Below are 26,770 nucleotides of genomic sequence, written 5' to 3'. Positions count from 1 at the left end.
TAGTTCCAGTAATTCTTTTTAAATGTGTTTTAAGGGCATATGGTAATTAGCTTAGCTACGAGTAATTGTTAAATGTGAAGCGTGTAAAGCATTGAATTAAAAATAATACTGGGAACAAATTCTGAATAATATTTACATTTAAGTTTGTTTTTAATTTCCGATAATCTTTCTTTGTCTAAGCACGATTTTAGCATTCATTGCGCTTTTTTAATGATACTCTGTAGTAGAAAAAGTGGTTTTATTTAATTCGCTTTTTATAAAATGGCAATTTGGCGAATTCATTTAGAATAAAACTTGTGTAAGTAATCAGGTGCGAATGTAATTGTACCTACATACAGACGTTTTATTCTTTATATATGTATTTAAGGACAAAACTGTGTTATTAAATTTGAACTGTACTCAACTGTACCCTAACAGAAGTAGCAGAAATTGAAAAATCTCACAGTGTTCAATTTGAAGATCTTAGCTCAATTTATTTTTTATATTGAACCATCTTGAATCTGCTATTTTGAATTGCGAAAAATTTACATTGAATTTAGAATCAGCGACCCTAAAAGACCCCCTAGTAGTTATTATTCTAAGTTTGACTCAATATAATTTAATAATTTGGAATTCGCACTTTCGATCTTAAAGGGTTAACCTCATTTAATTCAAAGGACTTATAATATAATTTTTTTAGAAATTTGCATATATGGATAATACAGTGTACGATCCAAGCTTTAATGAGATGATGACTTGACACAGCCAACGAAGTCGCTGGATCTCTATTCGCTGCGCTATATCTATGTCGTCGTAAAGCTCATCGTTCCATTGCCTGCGATGCTCGCGGTCACGAATGGACAAATGTCCAAAAATCTTTCTCAGAATCCTTCTCTCAAATACTCCAAGGGATGCCGCATCAGATATTGTCATCGTGCAAACTTCTGCGCTATACGATAGGACGCGTATGATGAGAGCTTCGTAGAGTATTACTTTTGTGGCATCATGTAACAGAACTGCAGATGCTTTTTTTTTATTAGCAGACTTTACGTAAAAAAGCTTTGTAATTGCAATACGGATCGAATCCAAACCTTACTGCCAGTATTTAAAGAGAAAAGAAAATTAAATTCAAAAGGGAAACGATACGATTTGTATTGTTTCGTATTGCTTCTCATTTTTTTTTTATTTCGAGTCCACAACGTAGCGGAAGGTGAATTGAATTGTGAAAAGCTGGCATAGAATCAGCGACCCCAAAAAAAGCCCCAGTAATTATTTTTATAAACTTAACTCAAGGTAGTCAAATAATTTAGTAATTCACACATAGGGAATTAAAAGGTTAACGTAATTTTATTCAAAACTGATTATATTTTAGTACTACTCGTATATGGGTTGGTTGGTTGGTTGGTGTAGGTGTTGTCTGAGTGACACAGCCATTTTGATACACCTCTGTCGTTATTTAGTCAAACCATCTTGAATTGACTATGAATATGCCTATAGCATCAATATTGTTTTCTGCAATTTTTTTTCAAGTTGGCCATCGAGAATTTCCCCAGCATTCTATGTCATAGAGCACTCAGACTTGGGCACTCACACAGATAGTGAGAAACTGTTTCTTTAGCTTCTTCTTGATTGCAGTTTCTACCCATATTGTTGTACGGCCACCCCATCTTCCTGGCATGGTCTTCCAAAGGCCAGTGGCCGGTTATTGTTCACGTAATTCTGAAAATGTCTGCTCGTGGTTTTCTTAACCACTCATCAGTTCTGGAGTTGATGAAATTGGGCCACGTTTGTTTAGTTAATTTGCAGGTATCCGTGTTAGTCCATCTGTCAGGGACCTGCTACTGAAATAGCGAAAAGATCTCCCTTTTGCAATATATGTGTATTATAGTGTAAGATTCAAGCTCTAATTTGAGGTGGTAATTAGGTGGTAATCTACAACACATTTTTATCAGCTGCTGGGCAGTTGTGGTCTTCAACGCATAAAAAATAATAAATAAAAATAACAAAAAATTAAAAAAAAAGGAATTTCCATCCCTCAGAGTTCAATTGCTTCATATTAACAGTTCGCTAATCAAAGTTCGATTGTTTTCGCTTTAAGAAGTCCATATTTAATATTTTAAAAAATTTAGTAATTTAATATTTTATATTTTTCAATATATTTTATATTTATGTATATTTTATATTTAAAATATTTTAAAATATTATTAATTTTTAATATCTTAAATATTTCAGTATATTCAATTCATTTATGTGAATATTATTGCATGACTCACTTGGCTTTGCCAGCGTTGCACCATTCTTTCGATTTTTGGAAAACCCGAAAACCGATTTTTTTGTATAGTACACAGTTTTTCTCCAAAATCTGATGCATTCGCATGAGATAACTTGTATTTAACATTTATAGGCATTTATGTAAATATCTTCACCATGTCTTATCACGTTTTGCGCAAATACCAAACACCAACTTTCGAAAAATTTGAAAAACTATTATCAAAAAATTAAAATTTTAAAAATAAAATAAGAAAAAAAAATGATTTAAAAAGAACTGTTGATGCAGAAACTTTGTATTTTCTTACTTACCCCCAAAAAATAGTAAAAAAATTAAAAATTTTAAAAACTAATGACGCATTTTGTATTTTTATACAGTGAGCACATATTAAAAAAATTTAATTTTTTGATATATTCCACAAATAACACAAAAAAAGTGTTGCACATCACCCCACCTCATCTTATGTATCGGTACGTGCATCGAGAAAAAAATTGTTTGCAGCTCAACTTAAATTTCCTTGCTTGCTTACTACTTTAGCACAAAAAATCATTTTACCAAATTAGTAGGCGTTAAAAACTCAACAAGTGGCGTGTATGGCCAGTAAAGATAATACAAAGCCGATAACCATGTTAATGAATCAATGTGATTGAATAATATTAGCATCGACTGTGAAAACAACTGTGCATACATATGTGTGTGCATGTGTATGCCAAGAGTGTATGCCTTACACATAACGAAGAGCCAAAATGTAGGCAACAAATACGCACAAATATTGATCACTCAGCTGGCGCACAGCCAATTTGATAAACAGCACCAAGCCAAAGTGTCTGCCAGTATTGGACCTCCTTTTTGTACACAATTTTAATTAAGAAAGTTAATCTAATCTAAAAATAGAACAACGTCGTCTGGAAGAGTGTCTACTTTCGACGCCAGGGAACTCAATAAAACCGTATCATGATTTGCATAGAATTAATGAAATAGTTCGAAATTGAGTAGCCTGATTACATCTAAGGGTGGGGTAAACCAAGATAATTTAAAAAGAATGATGTAAGAAGATAGTAAGGAAAGTAAACAAAGCCAATGGCGAAATCGGAAAGATATTATGTCATTAGGGTAGTTATTGAAGAGATTCGAAATATCAGTGCTTAAGTCGACTTAAGATAAAAATTAAATTATTTTTTTTAAGAGGCGTTGAATTCAGCTATTAATATTGAATTAAATTCGTTGCATTAATTTTAAATTTACTGTCATTTAAAAACGGAATTTTTATAATATTATTACAAATATACTTACGTATACCTACCAAATTTAAAATAACCCTAAGTTGGCATATTTACATACTTACCTTTTAATATAAAAGAGCCACTACATATAAATTGTCAGATAAGTTTTTGGTTAAGCAATGCTATAAAAAATTGGTTTAAGAATAAAAAAAAAATGCTCCTAAAGTAAAACTAAAAGCGCAAATGTCTTTCCAATTTACGAATGATAAAATACGAAGGTAGTATCGGACACATTTTGTTTCGCGCAATCCTAAAACAAAAAGTGGGAAAATTTAATCTTCAAAACGCTGAATATTTTTCAGTTTTCTGAATAGCGTTCTAAATACTAAACGGTTCGAATAATTTTCTAGTTATTCCTTTATTTATTATTGTTAGGATTCGTTAAATATTAAACAAAGGTGAAAAGACTTATACACTGCGTTAAATATTTTTGTTTTTTTATCGGGACATCTAGCAAGTGCAGCACTCAGACATGAATTAATTCCATTGTACTACACTTGGATTCCCTTGTAATTTTATTTAAAACTACCCGATCTCCGAAGAAATCTGAGTAGAACTTGTGGTGCCAAGGAACCAAGATGGTCGCTTCTTAAGACCTCAAACCTGATTCGAGCGAAGGCGGGGCAGACGCAGACTGCGTTAAATAACTTTAACAAGTTTCCGAAAATTTATTTCTTTCGTACTTAATTTTACTAATATAATAATAATAATAATAATAATTTTTTAGTTTATTCTACTAAAAAGATCTAAGATGCAAACAAACTACACGAAATTTCCATCAAAAATTTAGCCCATTGCATTTCTATATAATAAAGTGCAAATTGCGAGTGGCGAAAAATCGCATTGACTTTAGACAATTTTTTGCTGTCGGTCCCAACCATTTCCTCCGTATGCAAAAAAAAAAAAATTAAATCACAGAGACACTTGCATACCTCGTGCAGACGATGATATATGTAGTATGGTTGAGCAAAAAGCTAGACGACCATCCCAATAAATTTGCCCCAAATCTCCTTCTAAACGAATGTCACACACGATTGAGGAAAAACGACATTTTCAACTCTGCACTAGCTTAATTATCTCATCTTGCAAGAGGGTCCATCGACGAAGAAATCTCGGCCATTCTGTTCGACCTCATCGTCATGAGAGATAAAGGAAGTTTCAAGGGAGCCTGGAAACTAGGTCTTTCTGGCTATCAATTACAAAGAATCGGAGACCGGAAACCGGTTCTTTCTGGCTCTCTCCATCCATCACAAGGAAACATAAGATTCATAAACTTTTTGTTAGTTTTTTATACAAGAAATATTCAATAAATAAAGAAACAAATCAAAAGCTTGCAAATAAAAAAAATATAATATATTTGAATATAAAAAAAGTAAATTAATTAGTTTATTCATTTAAGCTAAATCTTTTTGCCGCGCATGTGAATCAAACTTGCGGAAGTTTTTGAAAAACCTTTCATTTAATAAAAAGTTATGTATTAGTAAAAAATTAAAAATATTTAAAATAATGTAAGAAGAACCAACAGAGTAGAAAAATTTAGAAAAGGAATCTTAACCTATTACGTTTTGAGCAGAAACTCTCGTACACTCTCAAACCCGAAATGAGTTTTCTGCACACTAACATCTCTTGTAGCATTTCCTATCGTGTAAGCAAAAACATGTAATAATATAAGCTTCTACTACTACTTGTTTTATAATTTCGCACCCTCAGAATTCAATAATTTTGTCTATTTGGAAAAAGTTTTGCTACTAATCTATGAGATTAATATTCCTATTGGGCACAAAATTTATTTATGGTGCTTGAAATAAAAAAAAATAAATAAATAAATAAATAATTGGCGCGTACACTTCTGTTACGTGTTTGGCCAGGCTCCACCTCCTATTTGTGTCGTGCGTCTTGATGTTGCTGCACAAATGGAGTGATCTACAGTTTTAAGCCGACTCCGAAAGGCAAATATTTTTAAGAGGCATTTTTTTCATGGCAGAAATACACTCGGAGGTTTGCCATTGCTTGCCAAGGGGCCACCGATATTAGGAAAAAACTGTTTCTATAATTTTGCTGATTCATGCATGGAGATTCGAATCCACGCACTCCCGAATCGTAGTCACGCATCAACCCATTCGGCTACGGCGGCCGCTTCGATGCCTCAAATACAAGAGGCAATTCTCTGTAGGATGGTTGATGATTGAGGAAGTTTGGCCAATCTGTTATGGGGGAAAAACAAAATTTGAGCGAGCAACTTCTGTTGCTACGTCACCTGGTACTCGGCAGGAGCTATAGATTTCTAGGTTTGCTCTTTAACTATGGTAAAAAAAAATTGTGAAGGGAGTTTTGGCTGTAATGTCACTTAGGGATTCGGCAGCCGAATTCTGCACTATCATTTCATACGTATTTACACACTCGTCCAATCAATCGAAGCATGTCATGAGCAATGCTTGCGTTGATTTTTTTCGTGTGACATCAACATATTCTCTGTTATTTCGTAAGCAAGCCACACTCATGGCCCCGATGACGTCGGCTAATCAGCTGATTCTTTCAATTTCACTGAGAGTCGGTTAACGGTCTGATCTTTGCAACAACTTCTGAGTTATTTTCAACAGGCAATTGTATTGTGTTTCAGTTGAATTTAATACTTTAACACCTCTCAGTGCTATTTTCATCAGATGGTATCGATAGAAGCAAGTTTTCAGGTTGAGGAAAAAAAAATTGTTTTGAATGAGATTTATTTTTTTTTGAAACTATTCTGGATACGCTCCAGCGTAACTTAACCTTGAACATAATTTACAACAATTATTTTTAATTTAAACGATGCTAGTCAAATCGCAAGTGCGTTTTCCACTAATAACACATTTTTACTTTAAAAGTGTTTTACTTATCAGGTTGCAAATAGTTATGGTTCTCCAACTTTAACCGCTTATATTATATTAAATCAAGTAGGATATTTTGCATTGCCGTTTCCACATAATCCGCAAATTTCGTAGTGTTGTCGCATGCGACTGCCTTATATCCGCCGGATGAAACTGCCTTATATTCGTCCATGTACTGTCACTTTAGCAGCATTCGCACGAAATATATGCTGAATGTTTGATACTGCTGCGACAACTGTGTTAATGGCCGTACCATTGCAATCAAATTCGGGCTTAATTATTTGTAAGAAAACAAGCGTAAAAGTGGATTCTTCAAAACTTTTTGTGATACTTGGAATTGGCGTGGCTTGGCTATCATATACTGGAACTGGTTCGTTAATAAAAAAATATATATACTTATACGCAATTCAATTATCATTTAATGGATATCACTGAAAGGAGATGTTTAACAAATTTCTAATTTCTGTATTTTTGAGCCAATTTCCTTACACTATTTCATATATTTCTATTAAATTTAAAGATTTATTTAAGTATGCAATATACCCAATAACACAACCTGTATATTTTCATAGCTAGAAAAATATTTCTAAAAAAAAATCGACCCATCCTAATGTACATGTTTACTTCGAGCATATACTCAACTTCTCTCTACCAACTCAGTCGTGCATATTTGCTTCTACACTTCTTTATCGACTCGCCATCAGCCAAGCATAGCTCCACTTACCGAATTTTAGGCGCCTATTCCTCTATTCTTCTATGCGTGACTAGCATGAAACCAAAAAAATAATTGAAGCCTCAACGGATTTGAGGTAGTAAGTAACTACAAAAATAAACAAAAAATATACAAAATAAGTTATGCTAATTTGCAAGCTCTTACCAGCGTAAAAACGCCCTTCAAATTGCGCGTCCCTGAAGCATATGGCGTGACTGGTTGCTGTTCATTAACTCTTCTCTGTTTTACTTAGCCTACTTTTTCCTGTAAAATACTTATTTCCATGCCACTACGTGTTTACATACATACATACATACACATATTATTGTGAAATATTATAACGGTATGTTTGCATATCCTTTGTTTGTGAAACCAAAATCCAGGCGTTGCCCTTGAACTTAGGAAGAGGTTTGGCAAAATTACTTAACAAAAAATGTAATCACACACCAAATGCCTCTACCTGAGGTTAGAAAAAGAGGTTCCGGTGTAAGTAAGTATTGCAATATTTTTTATGCAGTTGAAGGACATTCACCCTTAGCGTGTCAACGGACTATTAAATATAAATTAATTTTGACGCAAAGGTGCACGAGATTATGAGCAGAATCTGTAGTGTAGTGTCTAGGGTGTTCAAAATGTAAAGTACTCTCATACATAATATTCAAATAATTTGGATAATATATGTTTAATATCAGGCTTGAGTTTTGAGGGCAATTAAAAAAATGTGAAGCATTCGTTTTATGGAGAAAATGCGCGAAACACCTTACTTACTTACATAGGTGGCCATAACAACCCGTTACCGAGCTACGGCCAACATCACTAGCTTTCTCCAGGCGCCTCTGCTCTGCGCGCGCCTTCTCCAATTCTGTACACCAAGCGAGCATAGAGTTTCCTCCACCTAGTCTTTCCACCGGAGCAATGGTCTTCCTCTGCGTCGGCTTCCTTGGACTTCGCCCTCGAACACCTTCTTTGCTGGAGCTTCTTCATCCATACGCACGATATGCCCTAACCAAAGCAGGCGTTGGATGGCGATGCGTTGAACTACGTCAATGTCGGCGTAGAGCTCATAGGTACAGCTCGCACAAAACATCAGCGAAAAAAAATTCTCAAAAATCAACCCGAAAATTTGCCGAGTTTTTATAAACTTTTTAAAAAGTTTGAAACCATTTGTGGAAAAACATCAAGACGCACGAGACAAATAAAAAGAGGAGCTCGGCCAAACACCAAATAAATAATGTGAGCACCAATTATATGTAGTTGGGCCTTTTAAAAAAAATTTCACGTAGGTAATGCCATGCGCCTTTGACTAAACCTACTTTTCTGTACCCTATCAAAGAATCCGATGCCATGGCAATAGAGTAGAGTAATTTAATTGGAGGTTTGCGCTTCGATCTAAAGGTGCCCATGCCATGACAATACTGGGTATAATTTTTTAATTCAAGTAAAAACCGAGATATTTAAATGAGGCATCAAGATTGTAGCCTCAGTATCTGATTTTCCTCAAGTGGTCTGGCAGCCTTTTCAAAAATGTCGATGTATTGCCAACCAATCCTTCGAAATGGCTCGGTTTCTCGAATCCAGTGCTGGTTTTTTTCAGTTCGGTGATTACTAAAATGACACCATGTGATTGCGAAAATAGACTTTCCTGGAGAATTGCAGTAACCTGTAGTTCTAGTTAAGTAGAAAAAAATGCATACTCGTAGTTTACATTAGACTCAAAATCTGGACCAAATACATACACATGTGATCAAAATAATAGGTACATGTTGGAAGTTCTGACAGAAATCAAAGTTATTATTTATTAATGAATTCAGTACAAAAAAAGGTTGTACTCGTTTATTATATATACATACTTTACCATAAGCAAAAACTTAAAATTTTTAGCACAATTCTGCAATGCTAAGAAAAAAAACCCAAAATTGCATAAACCGCCATAAAAAGCTGCTCAAAAAATCGGTACATTACAGCATTTATATTAAAAAAACCTTGAAATGGTATAAAAAAAAACTTTTTGTTTTGTACAAAGTTAGTAACCAGTATATCCACCCTTTTGCGATATAACTTTCGATATCCTTCTTGGCATGCTCCTAATTAGGGATCTACACGTATCTTCACTGATTTCATACCAACATTTTTGGACTGCACTCCACAAATCTTGCTTATTTGTAAAACTTTGTTTGCCCAATTTTTGTTTAAGATGATCCCCATAAGTTTTCAATTGGGTTTAAGTCCGGGGATTGGCTAGGCCAAGTTAGAAGGGGAACTTTGTAATCCTCGAAAATTTTTTTTTAAAAGCTTGGAGGTAAGTTTTGGATCGTTGTCTTGTTGAAAGACCCAACGCAGTGGCATGTTTTCCTCCGCATATGGAAGCATTACTCTCTCCATTATTTCCCTGTACTCCAAAGCTGTCATTTTGTTTGTTGTCTGGAAAATCGGGCCAACCCCATACCATGAAAAGCAGCCCCATACCATTATGCACCCACCTCCATGCTTTATAGTGTTTTTGGTAAACCTGATATGGAATTCTTTGCCTTTGGGACATCTCACATGTCTCTGACAGTCGTTTCCAAACAGGTTTATCTTAGTTTCATCACTCCATAAAATATTTGTCCATTTCTTTTCACCTTCAGGACCGGACCAGTTTGAATGCGATTCAGCAAATTGTAAACGCATCTGTAAATTTTTTTTGCGCATAAGGGGAACTTTTCTGGCTAATCTTCCAGGAAGATTTGCTTTTTGTAAACGCCTTCTTACTGTCGAAGGACTTACAATGTTGCCGATTTCTGCAGAAATCACCTTTGAAGAGCAAAATGGATTCTTTTTTGCCATAGCTAATATGCGACGATCATCACAATCAGTGTTCCGTGGTCTTCCACGGGTTTCTTTTGCCGCTTTTAACTTTAAGGCATTCTGTCAAAGATTTTCCATCCTTTCTAAGGTTCATTACCAATCGTCTCTCCTCAGATGTACAGTGACTTTTGCGACACATGGCTGCATAAAAAATTGTTTTATTTTTGGTAAGTAAGCTTCTACACATAATACCCTTACCAATTCGAAGCAGAAAAACATCAAAATCAAAATTTTATAACGCAAATCTATACAACAAGACGAATGTACCTATTATTTTGATCAACTGAAATTGCGCTCAAATTAAACAACGTCAATAAAAATTTACAGTTACGTCAAGTGACGCTTTGTTTTTATACTGAGCAGAGTTGCCAGACATAACACCGCAAGTATGGTTAACAACTACTTCACAGAGATGTTAAAGTTGAACAAAATACTACTTTTAAATATATCGTTTCTAGTGTACTTATTATTTTGATCACATGTGTATATTTCGTTGGATGAAGCATTTACTTACCCGTAACTTCAAAGATATTTATTCGGTGAGAAGGTTTTGTGTGTTATTCAAAAAAAGGTATTTAGCAGCTAAAAATGGTCCATAAGTGTTAAATACCTTGAGAAATGTGGGAACAAGAACCTAAAATATAAGGACCAATTAAAATTTTTGTACATGTTTTCATTTTGCATATCGTTATCAGTTTATGTTTAAGCTTACAAGCGAAAGAAATTACTTTCAATACTTTTTTCAATGAGCTGTGTAATTTATGAAATTCCACTGAGGTTCGGCGAAGGCATTTGACCCTTTTATTTTATCATAAACAAATTCTCCATACATATTCTGATAAAAAATGAGAAAAGGATTGAGTAAACATTTTTAACTCTTAAAAACATAAAAAAATTGGCCTTTACACTCCTGTTAGATGTTTGACCGAGCTTGTCCTCCTATTTACCATATGGCGTGCGTCTCGATGTTGTTTCACCTATGAAGGGACCTAACGTTTTAACCTAAATGGTTTTTTATGAGGAGCTTTTTCAGAAATGCACTCGGAGGTTTGCCATTGCCAATTGCCATTTTTAACCCCTTGCGATCGGTAAATTTCTCTCATGGAAGTGCAGCTAGTCGGAGCAAATTTAGCTTTTCGGAGTTATTTCTCCCTTAGTCATTTAAAGCAATATACGGATATTAATATAGAAAATGTTATGTATTGAACGTATGATATTTATTAAAGTGAAACTGTGTAATTCTGGTATACATATGTATGTAGTGTATGTGTAAAATATTGGAATCCGCGGGACAACTTGTTCGGTCGGTGTCTCAATTACGTCTGTGTTTTTCTCATACATGACACCCCTTAACACCCAGAGGCGGAGTAGAATTGTGGGGCCTGTCGGTCGCGCTTCGATCTGCGCGGTTCTTCCGGTGTAGGCGATGACGAGGCGACAGGCTGTAGATTCGTTGATGGCCCTGGCGATTGAGTCTCCACGACGTGACCAGAAGTACTTGAATCAACTTCATCAGATGATTGGATTGTGCTGGCTTCGACGTCTTCGGTTGACAGTCTTTCGCAATCGGAATCTTCTGATGCCACCCGACTACGATGCTGGTCCTGATGTCGTTTGATGACCCTAGAATCGTTCAACCGAACCTCATAAGATATAGGCCCAGCCTGATTTTCCACCAGGCCCTCGATCCATCTCGGGCCCGTCGAATGATTACGAACCCATACTGGACTGCCTGAAATAAAAGGTTTAGTACTGACAGGGTCGGTGACCTTACCGTAAACTATTTCGTGAGGTTGAATTTTGTCGAAATAAGTTTTTAGCTCACGATTGAACAGTAGCTCTGCAGGCGAGCGGTTCGTTGTTGAGTGCGGAGTGGTGTGTTGGTGGAACAAATATCTAGCCAGGCTGAGATCGATGTTTATGCCAGGCTCTGCTTTCTTCAAATAATTTTTGGTACTTTGAACCATTCGCTCCGCCTGCCCGTTTGTAGAAGGATGGAACGGTGCAGAACGGATATGTCGAATTAGATTGTTCTTCATAAAGTTCTTAAACTCCTCAGATGTGAAAGCTGTTCCGTTGTCCGACACGAGCTCATCAGGTAGCCCATGCATGGCGAATATTTGGTGTAACACCTTAATAGCGGCCGCTGATGAAGTTGAATTAACGACGGCCACTTCAAGCCATTTAGAGTAGGAGTCGATGAGTATGAAGAATAATTTGCCTCGAAAAGGACCTGCGAAATCCACATGCAGGCGGGACCATGGACGTTTTGCAGATTCCCAGTGGTGCGTTGTTGTTTGGGGTTGATCGTTACGATTTTGCTGACATGAACTCCATAACTTCGAGCAACGGCCTTCATTTTGACGATGCCAGGATGTGGTGCATGTAGAGTTTTCAAAATAGACCCTCGAAGAGTAGACGGGATTACAGCATTGCCCATTCTAAGACCAGCGCGGTGTACCAAATTGAAGTGGTACGCGTTGAGAAAAATTGATCGACGAAGCATTGTGTTCGAAATTACGTTGGGGACTGGTTTTGTTGTGGTGAAAATTCCCAAGAGTGGACGGTGATAGGTGACAAGCGTAAAAAATCTGCTATATAAGTATAGTTCTTTAAAACTGATTTATTGTGTTTAAGAACACTTATGTATCTACATACACAGTCTGCCAAGACATTGAAAATAAATTTAATTTTTCGATTTAAATAGAAAAAATAGCACTCTTTATTTATCTTTGACCTTTTTGTTTCGTTTTTTCACAGCATTTAAAGGGAATTAATAAAAAAAATAAAATTCTTGTGAAAAGCATCAACTGTAGCAATAAAAACAAATAACATACTATCCGACAATGTGAAATTTTTTCTATTGAAATTGAAAAACTGAATTTATTTTGAATGAGATTTAAAGATTTTTTACATTTGTATTAATTTTTCTTTTTGCTTTTGTTAAAAATACGTGTGTTTAAAGACTCTAAGCTGCATATTTTAAAATATTAAAAATTGGAAATCTTTCCTTTCCTCTAAATAATATTTTGCCGCTAGACTGGCGGCACTGAATTTCACGAGGACTTGCGAATGCCGCCACTGTGGCGGTATCGAACGCAATGGGTTAATTTTTTGTGCATATGAAAATTGAATAGCCTGCGCTTTTATGTTCTTATACTTATTATACGTAGAAATACAGAAAACTAAAAAATATGAAAAGAATAAATTCAACGGCATTCGAATGAAGAAGACTTGTACTATAAGATGCTGCGTATGTTTTTTAGAAATAAAGAAATTGTGACGCTACTTAAACTGATATATAGGCAAAAACTCTTTTTTTTATTTTCTATTTTTGGTTGAAATATATCGTAAATTTGAGTTATCATGCGTTGTTGTGACCATGGATTCAAATCCAGCATGTCGGAAACCCCTTAGAAAATATACTCTGGTTTCTAGTAAAATTACTTGTCAGTCTGTTTATTGGTTTGTGCAAAAAAAGAGAATGGCTCTGTATGAAGGCTAGGCAGATTAGTAATGTTTTTGATTTCCATTCGTCTGGAATTCGCCAAATATCGCGCTATTGCATGTGCAAATTATTTTGCAGCCCACAAATTCCAGTTTTTAATAGGTAATATACCAGTATCTATTAAATATCCTTTGAAGCATTAATGAATGCGAGAAGTCAACCTTACATCTGACACTGCTTGAGCGTATTTGGCATGCAGACCCACCAAGCGTTCATTGCAGCGTTCATTGCAGCGTTCACACGGTAAGTAGGTAGGTAGGTCTGGCAACTGCCAATGTGATACACTTGATCTCTCGAATATCCATTGTGAATATCCACTGGAACTTTTCCTTTCATTATGGGTTCCTTTTTAAACCATTCTGTAGCTTTTATCAACGAGCAAAGCTTTGTTAGTTTTAGATGCGCTATATCCGCTACATCTATTAACCTTCCTATACCCGCGTTAATTTTTGTAACACATATACCCGCGCACGGTCTCACAGACCGAAAGTTCAAACTACATAAAATATTAGTTTTTTCAAACAAAACTAAAAACAAATTATTATTTTTCAATCCCGTAGATGTAATAAAAAAATAAAACTACGCATTAAATTTGTATTCACTTATTTTATTGATTTTAAGTGATTAACAAAAAGAAAGAGAGAAAGAGAGAACAAAAAAGCCATCAGAATCGATATTTTTTTCTTAAGTACTACAAAAACAAAACAATAACATATTTTTTTATTTACATAAATAAAAATAAGTTATAATAACTGAAAAACACTTGTTGGACAATACATAAATTATAAATTATATTAGTTTTTAGTCTTGAAATAATATCGCAATTCATGTAAAAATCTGCCTTAAAAGGAAAACTTACGCTTTTACCTCTTAAAAAAAAAAAGAAAACATTCCTTTTCTAGCTTAAAAAATATTTATTTGCAATAAAAACGTCAAACTAAACTGGGACACACTGTAGTATTTTTGAAACGCGGCTACAACTTCTTCAAATAATTCCCTTATTGGAGCTAGTTTATCTACGGCAGTCCTTTCCGCTCGCATGAATTTATTGTCAAATCTTAGACAACGCATTAATAAATAAAAGCGATTCCAGCTCATAGTTAATCGAAATATTTCCGAAGAGGAACCATCTGTTTTGAAAAAATCTTTAGCATTGAAGCGACTATTTCTCCTAACTCCAGCAAAGATTAAAAGGCCTAAAAAGGGCTTCGATTTCTATGTTGCCTGTATAGGTACAGTCGCTTTCTCTTGAAAAATTAGGTTTTATGAGATCAATATGTTCATTAGTATACTTTACAATACGATTTATAACAACTTCAGTAAAAAATAATCTCCAAACCTCGCCTATTTCCTTCAAGTTTTTTGCTGCTTTTCTAGGCCCTGGCAGTTGAGTGACTATATTCCTAGCGAGACGTCTTAAACGATTTGACGGAGCATCATTATTCCACCTAGAGTGTCCTTCTTTACCAAGATAAAATTCTCTATCATCTATCTCATTCAACTCCTCGTCGATGTCTTCATCATCTGCTTGCTCGGTATCATAACTTTCTACATCTCCTGCAACAAAGTCTTCAACGTCGCTGTCATTTTCATCCTCATAATCAGAAGTCGAATTTTTTTCCTCCAAAAGTCTGATTTGCTCTTCATTCATTATAATATTAAAAAGTACCTGCAAAATAGTAAAACGTAAAAAAATAAGAAAGAAACAAAAAATAAAATAACTGCTTTCACTTCACAAAAAATTGCACATAACCGCGTCGGTCTCACAGACCAATTTTTATAAAAATCACCAACACGCCTGTCTAGTGCAAACGCCAAACAACACTAATATAGAGCTTGCAAGAAAACCGGAAGCTAGCAGTAAATTCAACTTTGTAGAGTTTCTAGAAAAACAAAAATTTACGTAAAATCATTTTCTCGGTCTCACGGGTATAGGAAGGTTAAGAATGCAATAGCAAGCGTGTAAACTCTCACAAACTCACAAAGGAGGCGTAGTTACCTGTTAGGCAATGACTAGTTAATACACCTATCCTGTTACCTGTACCTTCTCTATTAAATCTCAAAAGGCTTTTTGAGCGATCGCTGTTCCATTTCGGCCATGTCTTTTTGCTTAGTTCGCTTGTAGTCAGGTTTTGCTAAATTGTATTTACCCTGTTGATGGTTTTCCTATCTATTAGTAATGTACAAGTGACTATGGCCATAGGTATCAATGTTTTATCCAATTGACTATCAAGAGTTGTACCAATTCGGGCAAGTTCATCTGCTTTGCAGTTTAAAATATTCCGTGATTATTTTTGACGACTGTGTTCTGAACTCTAACGCTTTTATAGCTGCTTGACAGTCTGAGTAAATGAAGACTTCATTTGTGGATAATACTCGCGTTTTTATCGCTGTAAGTCACTCCTTTAAAGCCGTGACTTCCGTTTGAAATACACTGCAGTGGCACACACAGCTCGCTAAATACGAATATTCATTTTAAAATCTTCCTCACTGGACGGTGCACTAGGAGCAGTCACATAAAATTTACTACAAATGTTAGAATCCTCTTATGGGAAACTCTCCTCAAAAAGTCTCAAAGTCTCTCAAAGTGCTTAAATTTTCCGTTTAGGCAGAGCCAAATAGTAATAGAATCTGAGTAGTCTTCTTATTCCCTAAATCTAAAAATTTTTTGGCTGAAATACGTCTATGAAATTTGCGTTAAAGTACAATAACAACAACAAAATTTTGTTATTATGATAAATGTCTTGATTTAGCTTCTCCAGCTATTTGTGGTGGGCAAATGTTATTTATTTAAGTTAATTACGAGGTGGCGCAAAATTAATCATCCTATCGTAAGATTTATAATTTTTGCAAATGGCGTCGTACGTCAATCCTATTTAACACTAGCGATCTAGACAGTTGCCGCATATAAACAGCAATAGAACGCGAAAATGCCAAATGAAATATTTCAAATACTGAAATTCTTTTTGTTTTTATTTTTTGTAAACAAAATTTTCAAAAACAAAATTGTATGATTAATTTTGCGCCACCTATTATGTTGACCATTTGTATTCAAAGCTTTTCTGCACATCGGATATTTCATATGCTTGAAGGACCGAAACACATTTTTTTGTTTAATTTTATGAACTTTATTTCTTAGTTATCTGGATTCGGCGGACAATTTGATTTTTGAATATTTTTTACAATTAATCGTACATTAAGGAATTGATATTGTGTGTGTTAAGGTAAGAATGTGCTTAAATGTATGTGGGTATGTATATTTTAAATCTATTGTAGTTTTTGTTATTTCATTCAGAGTTGCTGGGTTGACTAATGAATATTTTTTTTGTGATTGAAGAACAGGTTTATGTAACATTTTGAAAAGAACAACGATTTATATACTATAACATGAATTTATATAGCTAGGCAGACATGCATACATACATAAATACTTAGTGTGTTAAATGTGTTTTTGTTTTTTTCTTGTGAAAATAATTACAATATTTGTATGTAGATTTTATTGTTTTAAGTTTTGTATTAAATTCGAAATTTGGTACTGCGTTCCATGCCTACTATGGCAATCTATGTTTGTCTGGATGTATGTATGTATGTATTTGAAAATGCAACAAGTGGTTGTTGTGCTCTAATGACTTAATTTGTTTGCTTTGTTTTGCTATTCAATTAATGATTTTGCTGACTTAAAAATTAAAGATTAGAGTTTTCTTTGAAATTAGACTACATTTCTTTTAATAAATAGTTTAAAACTAATTAAAATTAAATTTAAACAAAGCAGCTAAATATTTAAAAGTCTTTCAATATTACTAAAATAAGTTAAATGATTTTTAACAAATATTTTCAACAATTAAAAGCTATAATACTTTTGATTTTTTATTAAAAAAATTTTAGAATTTCTAAAGAGATAGTAAAATTCAATATTTGTGCAAGTAATTCTAAAAAAAAAGAGTAAAAAACCCATTATTTTGCGTCTCTAGACGGCTTTAGTAATTTCTAGCTTGCGTTCATTAACATCAGTTCCTGTTTCTCCCATTGCAGTATAGGGCCTCAAGCTTGCGTTGCCTACGCGCAATCAGGCTAAACTAAATCACATTAGAAAGGTAAGATATCTTACTAAATAAATGTCTCAGACAGTTCTGGTATTGCTTTACCCAGTATTGTTTCAGCGCGCCTTAAAGATGCACATCAGCAAAGAGAAGATACACATTATCTTTGAAAAAGTTAAACATGCAATCAAGGCGACTGAAAATGTGCCTAGTGAACTGTGAATTGTGTTTATGGTCCTGATACTAAAACAATCGATCAAGCGCAATTTTAATTTAGTCAACACTCTGGAAGGCAAAGGAGCTAATTAATACACAAAAAGCCGTTTGGACCTATACGAATGAAGCTGAATGCAAAAAGAAGCTCAATGCCAGTGTCAGGCCAGTTCCAGGTGCTAGGCAATTAAACCACATAAACCGAATTTCCATCTTCGTATTGCTGCTGAATCGCATTTCATGCAAAATAATGGATTTCTTTTTACTAGAATTTATACTATTTTATTACAATTTATACTTAAACTCTGAACTGTAATATAATAAAAGAAGGAAAGTAGTTCGTTTCTATGATAGTTTGTTCCCATTCTACATTACTAGAATGGCCAAGCAATTTTTGAATATTTTTCCATAAATCCGTTACAATATAAAACAACATTAATACAGAAAAAAAAGATTCGATCGAACTGCTGAAACTCCACTTTGGGTTTGTTCAAAAAAAATGTATGGAAAAAAATTATAAATAAAAAAAATATATGGAAAGTAGCTGCAACTGAATGAACATGGCAGAACTCAGAGCAATAGAAAGATATTTGGCTATTGCGGAATGAAATCTTAAGAAGGATGAGCGAGTACTTCTAATATCTATTCGGTATGGAAATAATTTTCCGTCCATACGGATTCCTCTGACGAAAAATTCGAGTTCTTTTGACTTGATCCATTAATTGCGCCATTTTACGATGCTCTCGTAAGAAGTCAACCGCTCTCCAATAAGGGCTGACTGCATTGATCGGAACAGATGGTAATCCGAAGGTCCGTGGAATACTGTGGGTATGTCAAGATTTCCCAATTCAGTCCTTCTAAGTATTTCTGGAAAGATTTAGTAACTTGTGGCTTGGCGTTATCATGCAGCAAAATCAGTTTGTCATGTCTAACGCCCCATTCCGGCCGCTTGAGATCGCTATTCAAACGCATTAGCTCCCATCGGTTTCAGATGGTTTAAGTTGTTCATAAAAGATGACGCCTTTCTGATTCCACCAGATGCACAACATAACCTTTGCAGCATGAATATTTTTTTCGCTGCCTATAGGCCTGGTTCACTTGGCAGACTCCAGCATTTCCGACGCTTTCATTATAGATTCATTTTTCATCCCCAGTCACGATGAGATGCAACAAACCTTTTCTGCCGTTCAAGAAGCATCTCACACGTCACCAAACGTCTCTCGATATCGCTCTCTTTCAATTGATGTGGCTTTCAGTTACTTACTTTCTGTACCATTCCCATCGCATTTACTGACGGTTGAGCTGTCAACATCAGCTGCACTTTTCTTTGAAAGGTAATAATGAAGCATGACTTCACGCAAATGCTGTTTTTTCGGGTCGAACGTAGACATTTTTGACGTCAGATAAGAAAGGATCTTTACGCTTCAAACGAAAGTCAACTACTGCGATCGAGACCTCACATATACACCTTCAAATCACCAGTGTATTACTAGAGCGAACACAAAAATAGTATCAGCAGTGACACCTCTTTTACGAGGGCGGAAATTTATTCCCAAAACCCAATACTTAATAGTACGAAAAAGTGCCTCGCAGCCACTTCGAAAAAAACAAAAAAATTAAGCTAACAAAATTACTTAATCTATATTTAATTTCAAATTTATTTCTCTTCTGGGCTTAAACCATCTAGGCAAATAATTCATTTTTTGTTTTCAACTGACAAGTTCGGAATTTTGAATTTATCAATTTTTGTATACAAATTCAAGTAGAAAAATAAGTTTAGTTGAAATAAATTATTTAAATTTTTTTCTTTTTGGAAGTTGATGAAACAAATTATTTGTTCTTAACCAAAAACTTTGATAAGCATCCAAAAAAATATTGAAAAAAAAAACAAAAAATAAATTACAGAAAAAGTAAGTAAAAAAATAAATTTATTTAAAACTAATTTTGAAGTTATAGTTTTTTTATTCTTTTAATGTAAGCAGAAAAATAAATATATTTAAAAAAAAACTATGCTGAAGTATTAATATTTTTTGTTGAACAAAAAATTAAGAAATTATAAATTGTTTGTACCGAACCTAAATAAAAATACAAAATAAAAATTAATTTAATTAATAAAACTAAAATCTAATTAAATTAAACTAAAAATGAATTAAATTAATTTTGAGTTTTAAAAACTAAATAAATTAATTTTAAGTTTTAATTTAAGCAGAAAAATACAATATAAAATATACAGAAAAATAAATCTATTTAAAAAAATTTAAAACTTTACTGTTATTTTTTTTTATAATTTGACTAAACCAAGAAAACCAATCAAAAAACTCGACAAGAATTTAAATATCATAACTTGTTTGTACCAAAAAAAGATTTGGAAAAAAAAAATTATATAGGAATTGCAAAAAAATTATCAAATAAATTTGAGCAGAAATATAAATTTATTTAAAAATATTAAAAAGATAAGCGTACAACTAAATACAGTAGGTTCTGTTTTTATGCGGTAGATACGTTCCGCAAGAAACAGCATAAAAAAAAAACAGCATAAAAAAAGCTACTAGTTCTATAGTAAAATTATAGATACGTTTCAAAGTGCTAAAACCGCATAAATCTGAAATAATGTAATAAAATCGCATAAAAAATCGCACTAGTCCCATATTATAACTATAGATACGTTCCATAGACCGCATGAATCTGAAATAATTAAATAAAATCGTATAAACAAAATATTGTATTTTTGAAAATTATATCTTTATTTAAGAAACGTCAGAAACTAGATATATTTTTACTTTGTCAGAAATAGAATCAGACAATACCCGCATGTTGCGCGTTCGTTTAGGATTTGGCGTAAAATCAGTTTCGTCACTTGAGGAAATGTACACGTCTGATCTAGATGGTTATGCAGGCGGTTCCATACTTGTAGGGTTAGCATTTCTGATGTAATCTGTGATGAGTTTTTGCTTAGCTGGTTTAGAATCTTGTTTATATATACAATTCCCGATAGGTCGACATGCATTTTGTAATTAAAAAAAAAACCGCACTATTTCAAAACCGCATAAAAAAAAGCCGCATAAAAACAGAACCTACTGTAATTTAATTTTAAATTTATCTATTTGTGTTTTTTTTTTTGTTTTGGAAAAAAATGCAAGAAACTAAATTTGTTAACTAAATTTGTTAACAAGTAGTAAGAAAAAAAATTAATTAAATTAATTAAAAAATATAACAAAAATTAAAAGAAAATTAGGTAAAATAATAGGGATATACCTATGAAATGAGACTTTCGCCTATTAGTCCATAGATGTCGCTAGGAGTATTTTTAAACCTTCCCAAATATCTTGTTTTTTTCGCCTGTCATCAGTCAACAACATTCAGTTCATTATTTGTTACGTTTCATACAACAATGCATTTTTGTCGCTCTTAAAAATGCCGAATTTCGTGGCTTCAAACTACGATTTGCGGACATCGTTGATTTTCTGTTATCAGTTGAAGAACGCTTGTCAAGCTCATTAAATGCTTATAGAAGGTTATGGTGGACATGCTCTAAGTAGAGCACAGTGCTTCAGGTGGTTTGAAAAATTCCGAAGAGTTGATTTTGGCGTGTAGAACGAGGACCGTGACCGGCCACCGAAAAAGTTTGAGGGCGCCAAATGGCAAGCATTGTTGGATGATAGCAGAGCAATTGGGAGTGACCCAAAAAATCATTTCCAAACGTTTGAAAGACATGGGTATGATTTTAAAGGTCGGAAGATGTGTGCCGCATGAACTGACTGAAAAACCACTTGTGAAATGCTGCTCTCCCGGCTCAAAAGCACGTCTTTTTTGCATCGAATCGTTACGGGTGATGAAAAATGGATGTATTTCTCCAATTCCAACCGTAAACGATCCTATGGTCCGCCCGGCCACAAGCCAAAAACAACGGCCAAACCAAATCGCTTCGGCCGCAAGGCAATGCTGTGTGTTTTCTGGGATCAGCGTGGTATGATTCGGTACGAACTATTAAAACCAGGTGAAACAGTCGACGGCGCACGCTACCAACGACAATTGGCCGATTTGGATAGCGCTATACACCGAAAACGCCCAGAATATGCCGATTGGCGTCACAAAGTAATTTGTCTTGATGACAATGCACCGTCACATCGAACAAGAGCGACCCGGGAATTGGTGGAGACGTACGATTGGGAACCGCTGGCTTACTCACCAGACTTGGCGCCTTCCGATTATCATTTGTTTGCATCGATGGGCCATGCACTTTCCGAGCAGCGCTTCAATTCTCACGATGAAGCCAAAAGACGACCAATTTTTTGGCGCGGCATCCACAAATTGCCTGAGAGATGGAAAAAATGTGTCGCTAGCGATGGCTATTATTTTGAAGATTAAATTTTTTTTGTTAATAAACGTTTGAAATTGAAAAAAGTCTCATTTCATAAGTATCTACCGCCATATTAAAATTTCTTTTACCGAATTTATAAAAAAATAAAATAAATTTAAGTAGACATATAAATTTTTCAAAAAATAATTAATTAAGGTATTAGGTTTTTTTAACAAAAAAAAAACAAAATTTGACAAAAAAAAAATGTTTCGCCTTTCATCGAAAACTCGGTGAGGTATTAGCGGTACGACGGCGAAGCACCTGGATATTAGATTGACATTCAAAAGTCATTGATTAAGTTTTAATTAATTAAAAAAAAAATTTTAATTATTTGTTTACGTTTGAAAAAAATCAGCATTTTCAAGGTTTAGCAAAACATAAGCCGATAATTTGCTTGCGAAATATTTACCGCTAAGGCTAAAATATTTTCACGTCGAAATTAGTAATCCAACTTCCTGCTTTTTAGATGATTAAAATAATGGGTTAAAAATCACTGTTTCTATAAACAAATTAGCATTGTTGCTTTCATAAATTTAATTTATTTTTTGTAACTCACAGTCATTAAGTACTAAAACGCAGCGTCCAAATATGAATTGTGAAACTCCATTTAAAGGCCAATTTACAACAACCAATTGGCAACCAAAAAGCACAGTTGAACTACTTTCTTTCTATTATAAAAAAATGTACTAAATAAGTAAATAACTTTTACGTATTAATATTCTTACAATATTATTTTTCAAATCAATAGCATCAAAAAGAATATAAATTTAATTTTTTTTTTTAAATCATTACGTAAAATTGATTTTTTAATTTCCTAACTAAAACTGCCCATAGCTCGAATTTGTCTAATTCTATTATAACTTAAAAGCACACCGCTTTAGCCAACACTAATGGTAGCAATTGGCTGAGCCATGAGACAAATTGTTGGCCGCCACCATTGCATTGATCGGTGAGACAATCCTGGCAAAATATTCGCTTAACATTATTTTCGGTTAGCTCCTCCATGCAATGCTCCAGCGAATCCGACTTGTTGGTGTAATAGCAAAAGCGTTTTGTGATCGTTTTGCCGTTGACTACAAGGAAAGGAATACCAGGAAAGTTGAAATGTTAGTAATTACATATGTACAGTTATTCTTGTTGGGTATTAGATGCGCTCACTCTCTTCCACAGTTTTGCGACAAACAGGTCGCTCGTGCTCCGAATGTGTGGTGCTGCTGCAATTACGCAAAACGCTGATGTTATGTTCCTTCATCACTTCTGGCCTGGGAATGTTATCCTCATCAAAGGTTACGTCGCAGAAGTCCTCGGCACCAATGGTCTCCGAGCTGCAGTGCCAGCATTCCAATTGTCTTGGCTGGTTGGCTGTACAGTTAATAAAATTAGAATAAAAGAATATTTAATAAGAGGAATTTCAGTGTGGCTATATTAGTTTTTTACTAGGTAAATAACAAAATATTTATTTTAAGGGGGGATTCCCATTCCCCGGCTTAAAAATATCGATTATTTTTTTACCGATTCTTGTTTACTATACTTTCAAAGAACTCTGGGCAAAATTTCATGACAAAATTCGTTAAATTGACGAAGTTATGCGTGATCGATGAACTCGGCGCGCTCCATAATACTGAGAAAGCACGCGAGCAATAGCAATAGTTTTCTCAAAACAGCATTTTTCTATACGGCCGCCATGATATCTCGAGAACTATTCGGTTGATTGCTGTCAAATTTGACACGAATCTCGAAATAATATCTGTCTCTATCATAAACTACGGAAAATAAGATACAAGCATGCCTTTTTTTTATAAATAAAAATCCCAGGAAAAAATTTGCGAAAAAACAAACTTTGTCTTTCAACCATCGCAGATATATTAATTTTCGAAAACATTTTTTTTCAATAGCTCATAGTGAAACTATATTCATAAGGAGTAAAATGCCATTTGAATTTTTCCTTGCAGACAACCTGGAGCTGAGTTATCGTGGCGGCCAGCGAATCATAGAAATTCCACTACCAGCGTTGTCAAAGCCACAATTTTCCAGAAGTTGATTTTATATAATGCATAATAAATATGGCTGTAAATTTTCCAAAAGATTCAACTGATAGTTTTCCCAATTGGAGTGTAACCAATTAGGTTGTACTCTTTACATGAACAGAAGACATGATCTATAAGCCTCTCATAATGTACGACGCTGAAGTGTGAAAGAAATTCTTTCAATTCTTCTTCCTCATGGGCAGTTAGAAGCACCAAGAGTTCACAGTTCATTCCTTAATTCTTCTAACTAGCAGAACTGTAACTGCTTGTTGAACTGAAGTTTTGGAATACATTCCTTCGATATGGCCTAGTCAATTGGTTTGGGTGAGCTAATAATAGTGAGCTTGGCAATGCCAATTTTGCAAGTACACCAAGTAACTTTTAGAGGAGTTTACCCGAATACTATAATAGTAAAAAATAACCATAAACTGAAAATCTTTTCTGAACGATACTGAGACTTAATAAAAAGATAGGCACACGTCCATACATTTTTTTTGCCCATGCCCTAAAGAAGGAATAAATTAGTTGGGTGTGGTATCAATCGTAGAACATCAAATTGTAAGACGAAATTTCGTTCTGCATTCCTTAGTATTTTTTTGATATTTTTTGCCGTATTTAGATATTAGTTTGGAGAAATCCAAGTTGGAGTTTGGAAATCCATTACTTTCACGTAGTGGTAAATGGTTAAAACGGTTTGATGTTCGATTTTTAGCTCCTGGGCTATGCTACGACTGCTAACATGCCGGTCAACTTCGATTATTTATGTGATTTAATCGACACTTCCGACGGCAGGCCTGCCTGTGCGAGGTGCATCGTTAACATTAAAAAACGGAACCGACGAAGCCAAAATTTCATTTACGATTTCAGCGGCCTGGCTTGCATTTACGCCTTTATCAAAGAAAAACTCTAAAATGCACCGAATTTTCTCTTTGCTTACTTCCATTATTAACACCCTGTAACTCACAACTGAATGGAACAAACCAAAGAAGACAAAATATTTTTTTTATTGTGAAATGTCACCTTGACAACGAGGATAAACTTTAAATTGTTGGACCAATACTTTACGAGATATCGATCACTATCAGCTATCTACTGAAAAAATAATGGACTTCTTTTTCCCCAAACTAATATTTTGCGTCTAAGATTTTACAAACATGTTTGGATTAAACTAGTTAAAGGATAAATATCTTTCAGAAAACATTATTTACTTATTTTACAGTTTTCTTAAAAGCGGAGAAATTTTTCAGTCCACTAGATGCCCGCATTAGGGAGAGTACACTGTATAGAGAATGGAAAATGCGTAAAATTATTTGTTAATAAAAAATAAGTATAAACATTCATAGAGCTTGTTGTCATTACTAACTGGCATATTCACTTTTTGTAACTTCTACGCATTCTTCAAAATGTGTTCGGTTAATTGTGAGCTTGCGGAGAAAATTGTGCGCAAAAGTTTTCATTTGTCGCAGAATGCCATAACATAAACTTTAAATTGTCCGAAAAGTACGATAACTTATGTCGAAAAACTGTTTAATATTGTAAAAGCTTGTCGGGGGATCGAAGGCCTGGCAGTGGAAGAAAAAAAAACGGATTTTCATCGCAGTCAAAAGCCAAAGAAGTGGTACCATTATTTCGAAAAAAACTTGACCTTCACTTCGAGATGCTGCAAAACAGGTTGATATGTCGAAAGATTATGTCCAAAAAATGCACAAATGTGAAGTTTTACGATCATATAAAAAGAATGTAAAACCCGATCGAAATAATAAACAAAAGAAAAATAATACAACACGTGCGCAAAAATTATACAGTCAAGACATCCTTGAATATGGACGATGAAACAGCCGACTTTAAGCAGATTCGGGGCACTGAGTCTTATACTGCAACTAACAGAGGAGGAGTCCCAAGCGCCCTTAAGCTAAAAATATTGGACAAGTTCCATCTGTTAGTGTAGTATGAAGAGCAAAACTTTCATTACCACGGACATTATGAACCAAAAAAATTTATTTGAAGGAGTGTTTGCAAAAACGTTTGCAGTCATTTATAAAACAACATACAGACTCAGTTTTGTTCAGGCCGGATTTAGCAACGTGTCATTATAGCCGTCTTGCCATCAACTGATATGAAAATCACGGGGTAAATATTGTTCAAAAGGCCCCAACCAATCAAACTGTCCATAACTGCGAGCCACTGAAAAATATTGGGCAATTGTTAAAAGGAAATTGCTAAAAATAAAAAAAAAATTAAAAATAAGCAACAGTTTAAAATGAATTGGCAGAAAGCAGCAGATGCTGTACCAAAAACTGGTAAAGAAGAAAATTAAATAAAAATAATAAAAAGTAAACAAGTTATTTGATAGTTTATACCGACCAATATTTTTCGTGTCCATTCTTTATTATTCGAAAAATTTTCCTACATTTTCGATTCATATTTACTTTATTTATTTATTTATTAGAAATATAATTATAAATAACTATATTACATTACGAAAGGCACTAGTAGCTAGGACTATCGGCCTATATTTACTTTATAGACATCGTATCTGTACTGCTTGGGATACCCCAATAGAATCATACCATAAGGAGAGATTTTTTGTTTTGTTTTTAAATGCCTGCACATATAAGCATTATTTTCTTTCTAGGTGCGCTAAAATATAATACAGGTATGACCT

At 34.2% G+C, this 26,770-nt stretch overlaps 2 protein-coding genes across 2 annotated transcripts in view; both read right to left on the bottom strand.

The window, feature by feature from the left end:
• Positions 1–11,306: 11,306 nt before the first annotated feature.
• Positions 11,307–15,116, bottom strand: LOC129248891 (uncharacterized protein K02A2.6-like). Its single transcript, XM_054888503.1, has 2 exons — positions 14,933–15,116; positions 11,307–12,310 (listed from the first exon to the last, which is right to left on the bottom strand). Exons 1-2 carry the CDS (start codon positions 15,114–15,116, stop codon positions 11,307–11,309), a joined length of 1,188 nt encoding a protein of 395 aa, XP_054744478.1.
• Positions 15,117–22,896: 7,780 nt separating this feature from the next.
• LOC129249264 (uncharacterized) overlaps positions 22,897–26,770 on the bottom strand; it is a 43,875-nt gene continuing 40,001 nt past the window's right edge. The window contains exons 2-3 of the mRNA XM_054888963.1: positions 23,237–23,440; positions 22,897–23,151 (exon numbers count right to left, since the gene is read on the bottom strand). Coding sequence (XP_054744938.1) covers positions 22,940–23,151; positions 23,237–23,440 — 416 coding nt within the window. The 3' untranslated portion in view covers positions 22,897–22,939. The remainder of the gene's footprint in view (positions 23,152–23,236; positions 23,441–26,770) is intronic.

This window comes from Anastrepha obliqua, chromosome 5, assembly GCF_027943255.1.
Source record: "Anastrepha obliqua isolate idAnaObli1 chromosome 5, idAnaObli1_1.0, whole genome shotgun sequence".
In the NCBI taxonomy this organism is placed as follows: Eukaryota; Metazoa; Arthropoda; class Insecta; order Diptera; family Tephritidae; genus Anastrepha; species Anastrepha obliqua.
Note: the sequence above shows the minus strand (reverse complement) of the source record. Positions and strands in the feature narration are given on the sequence as shown.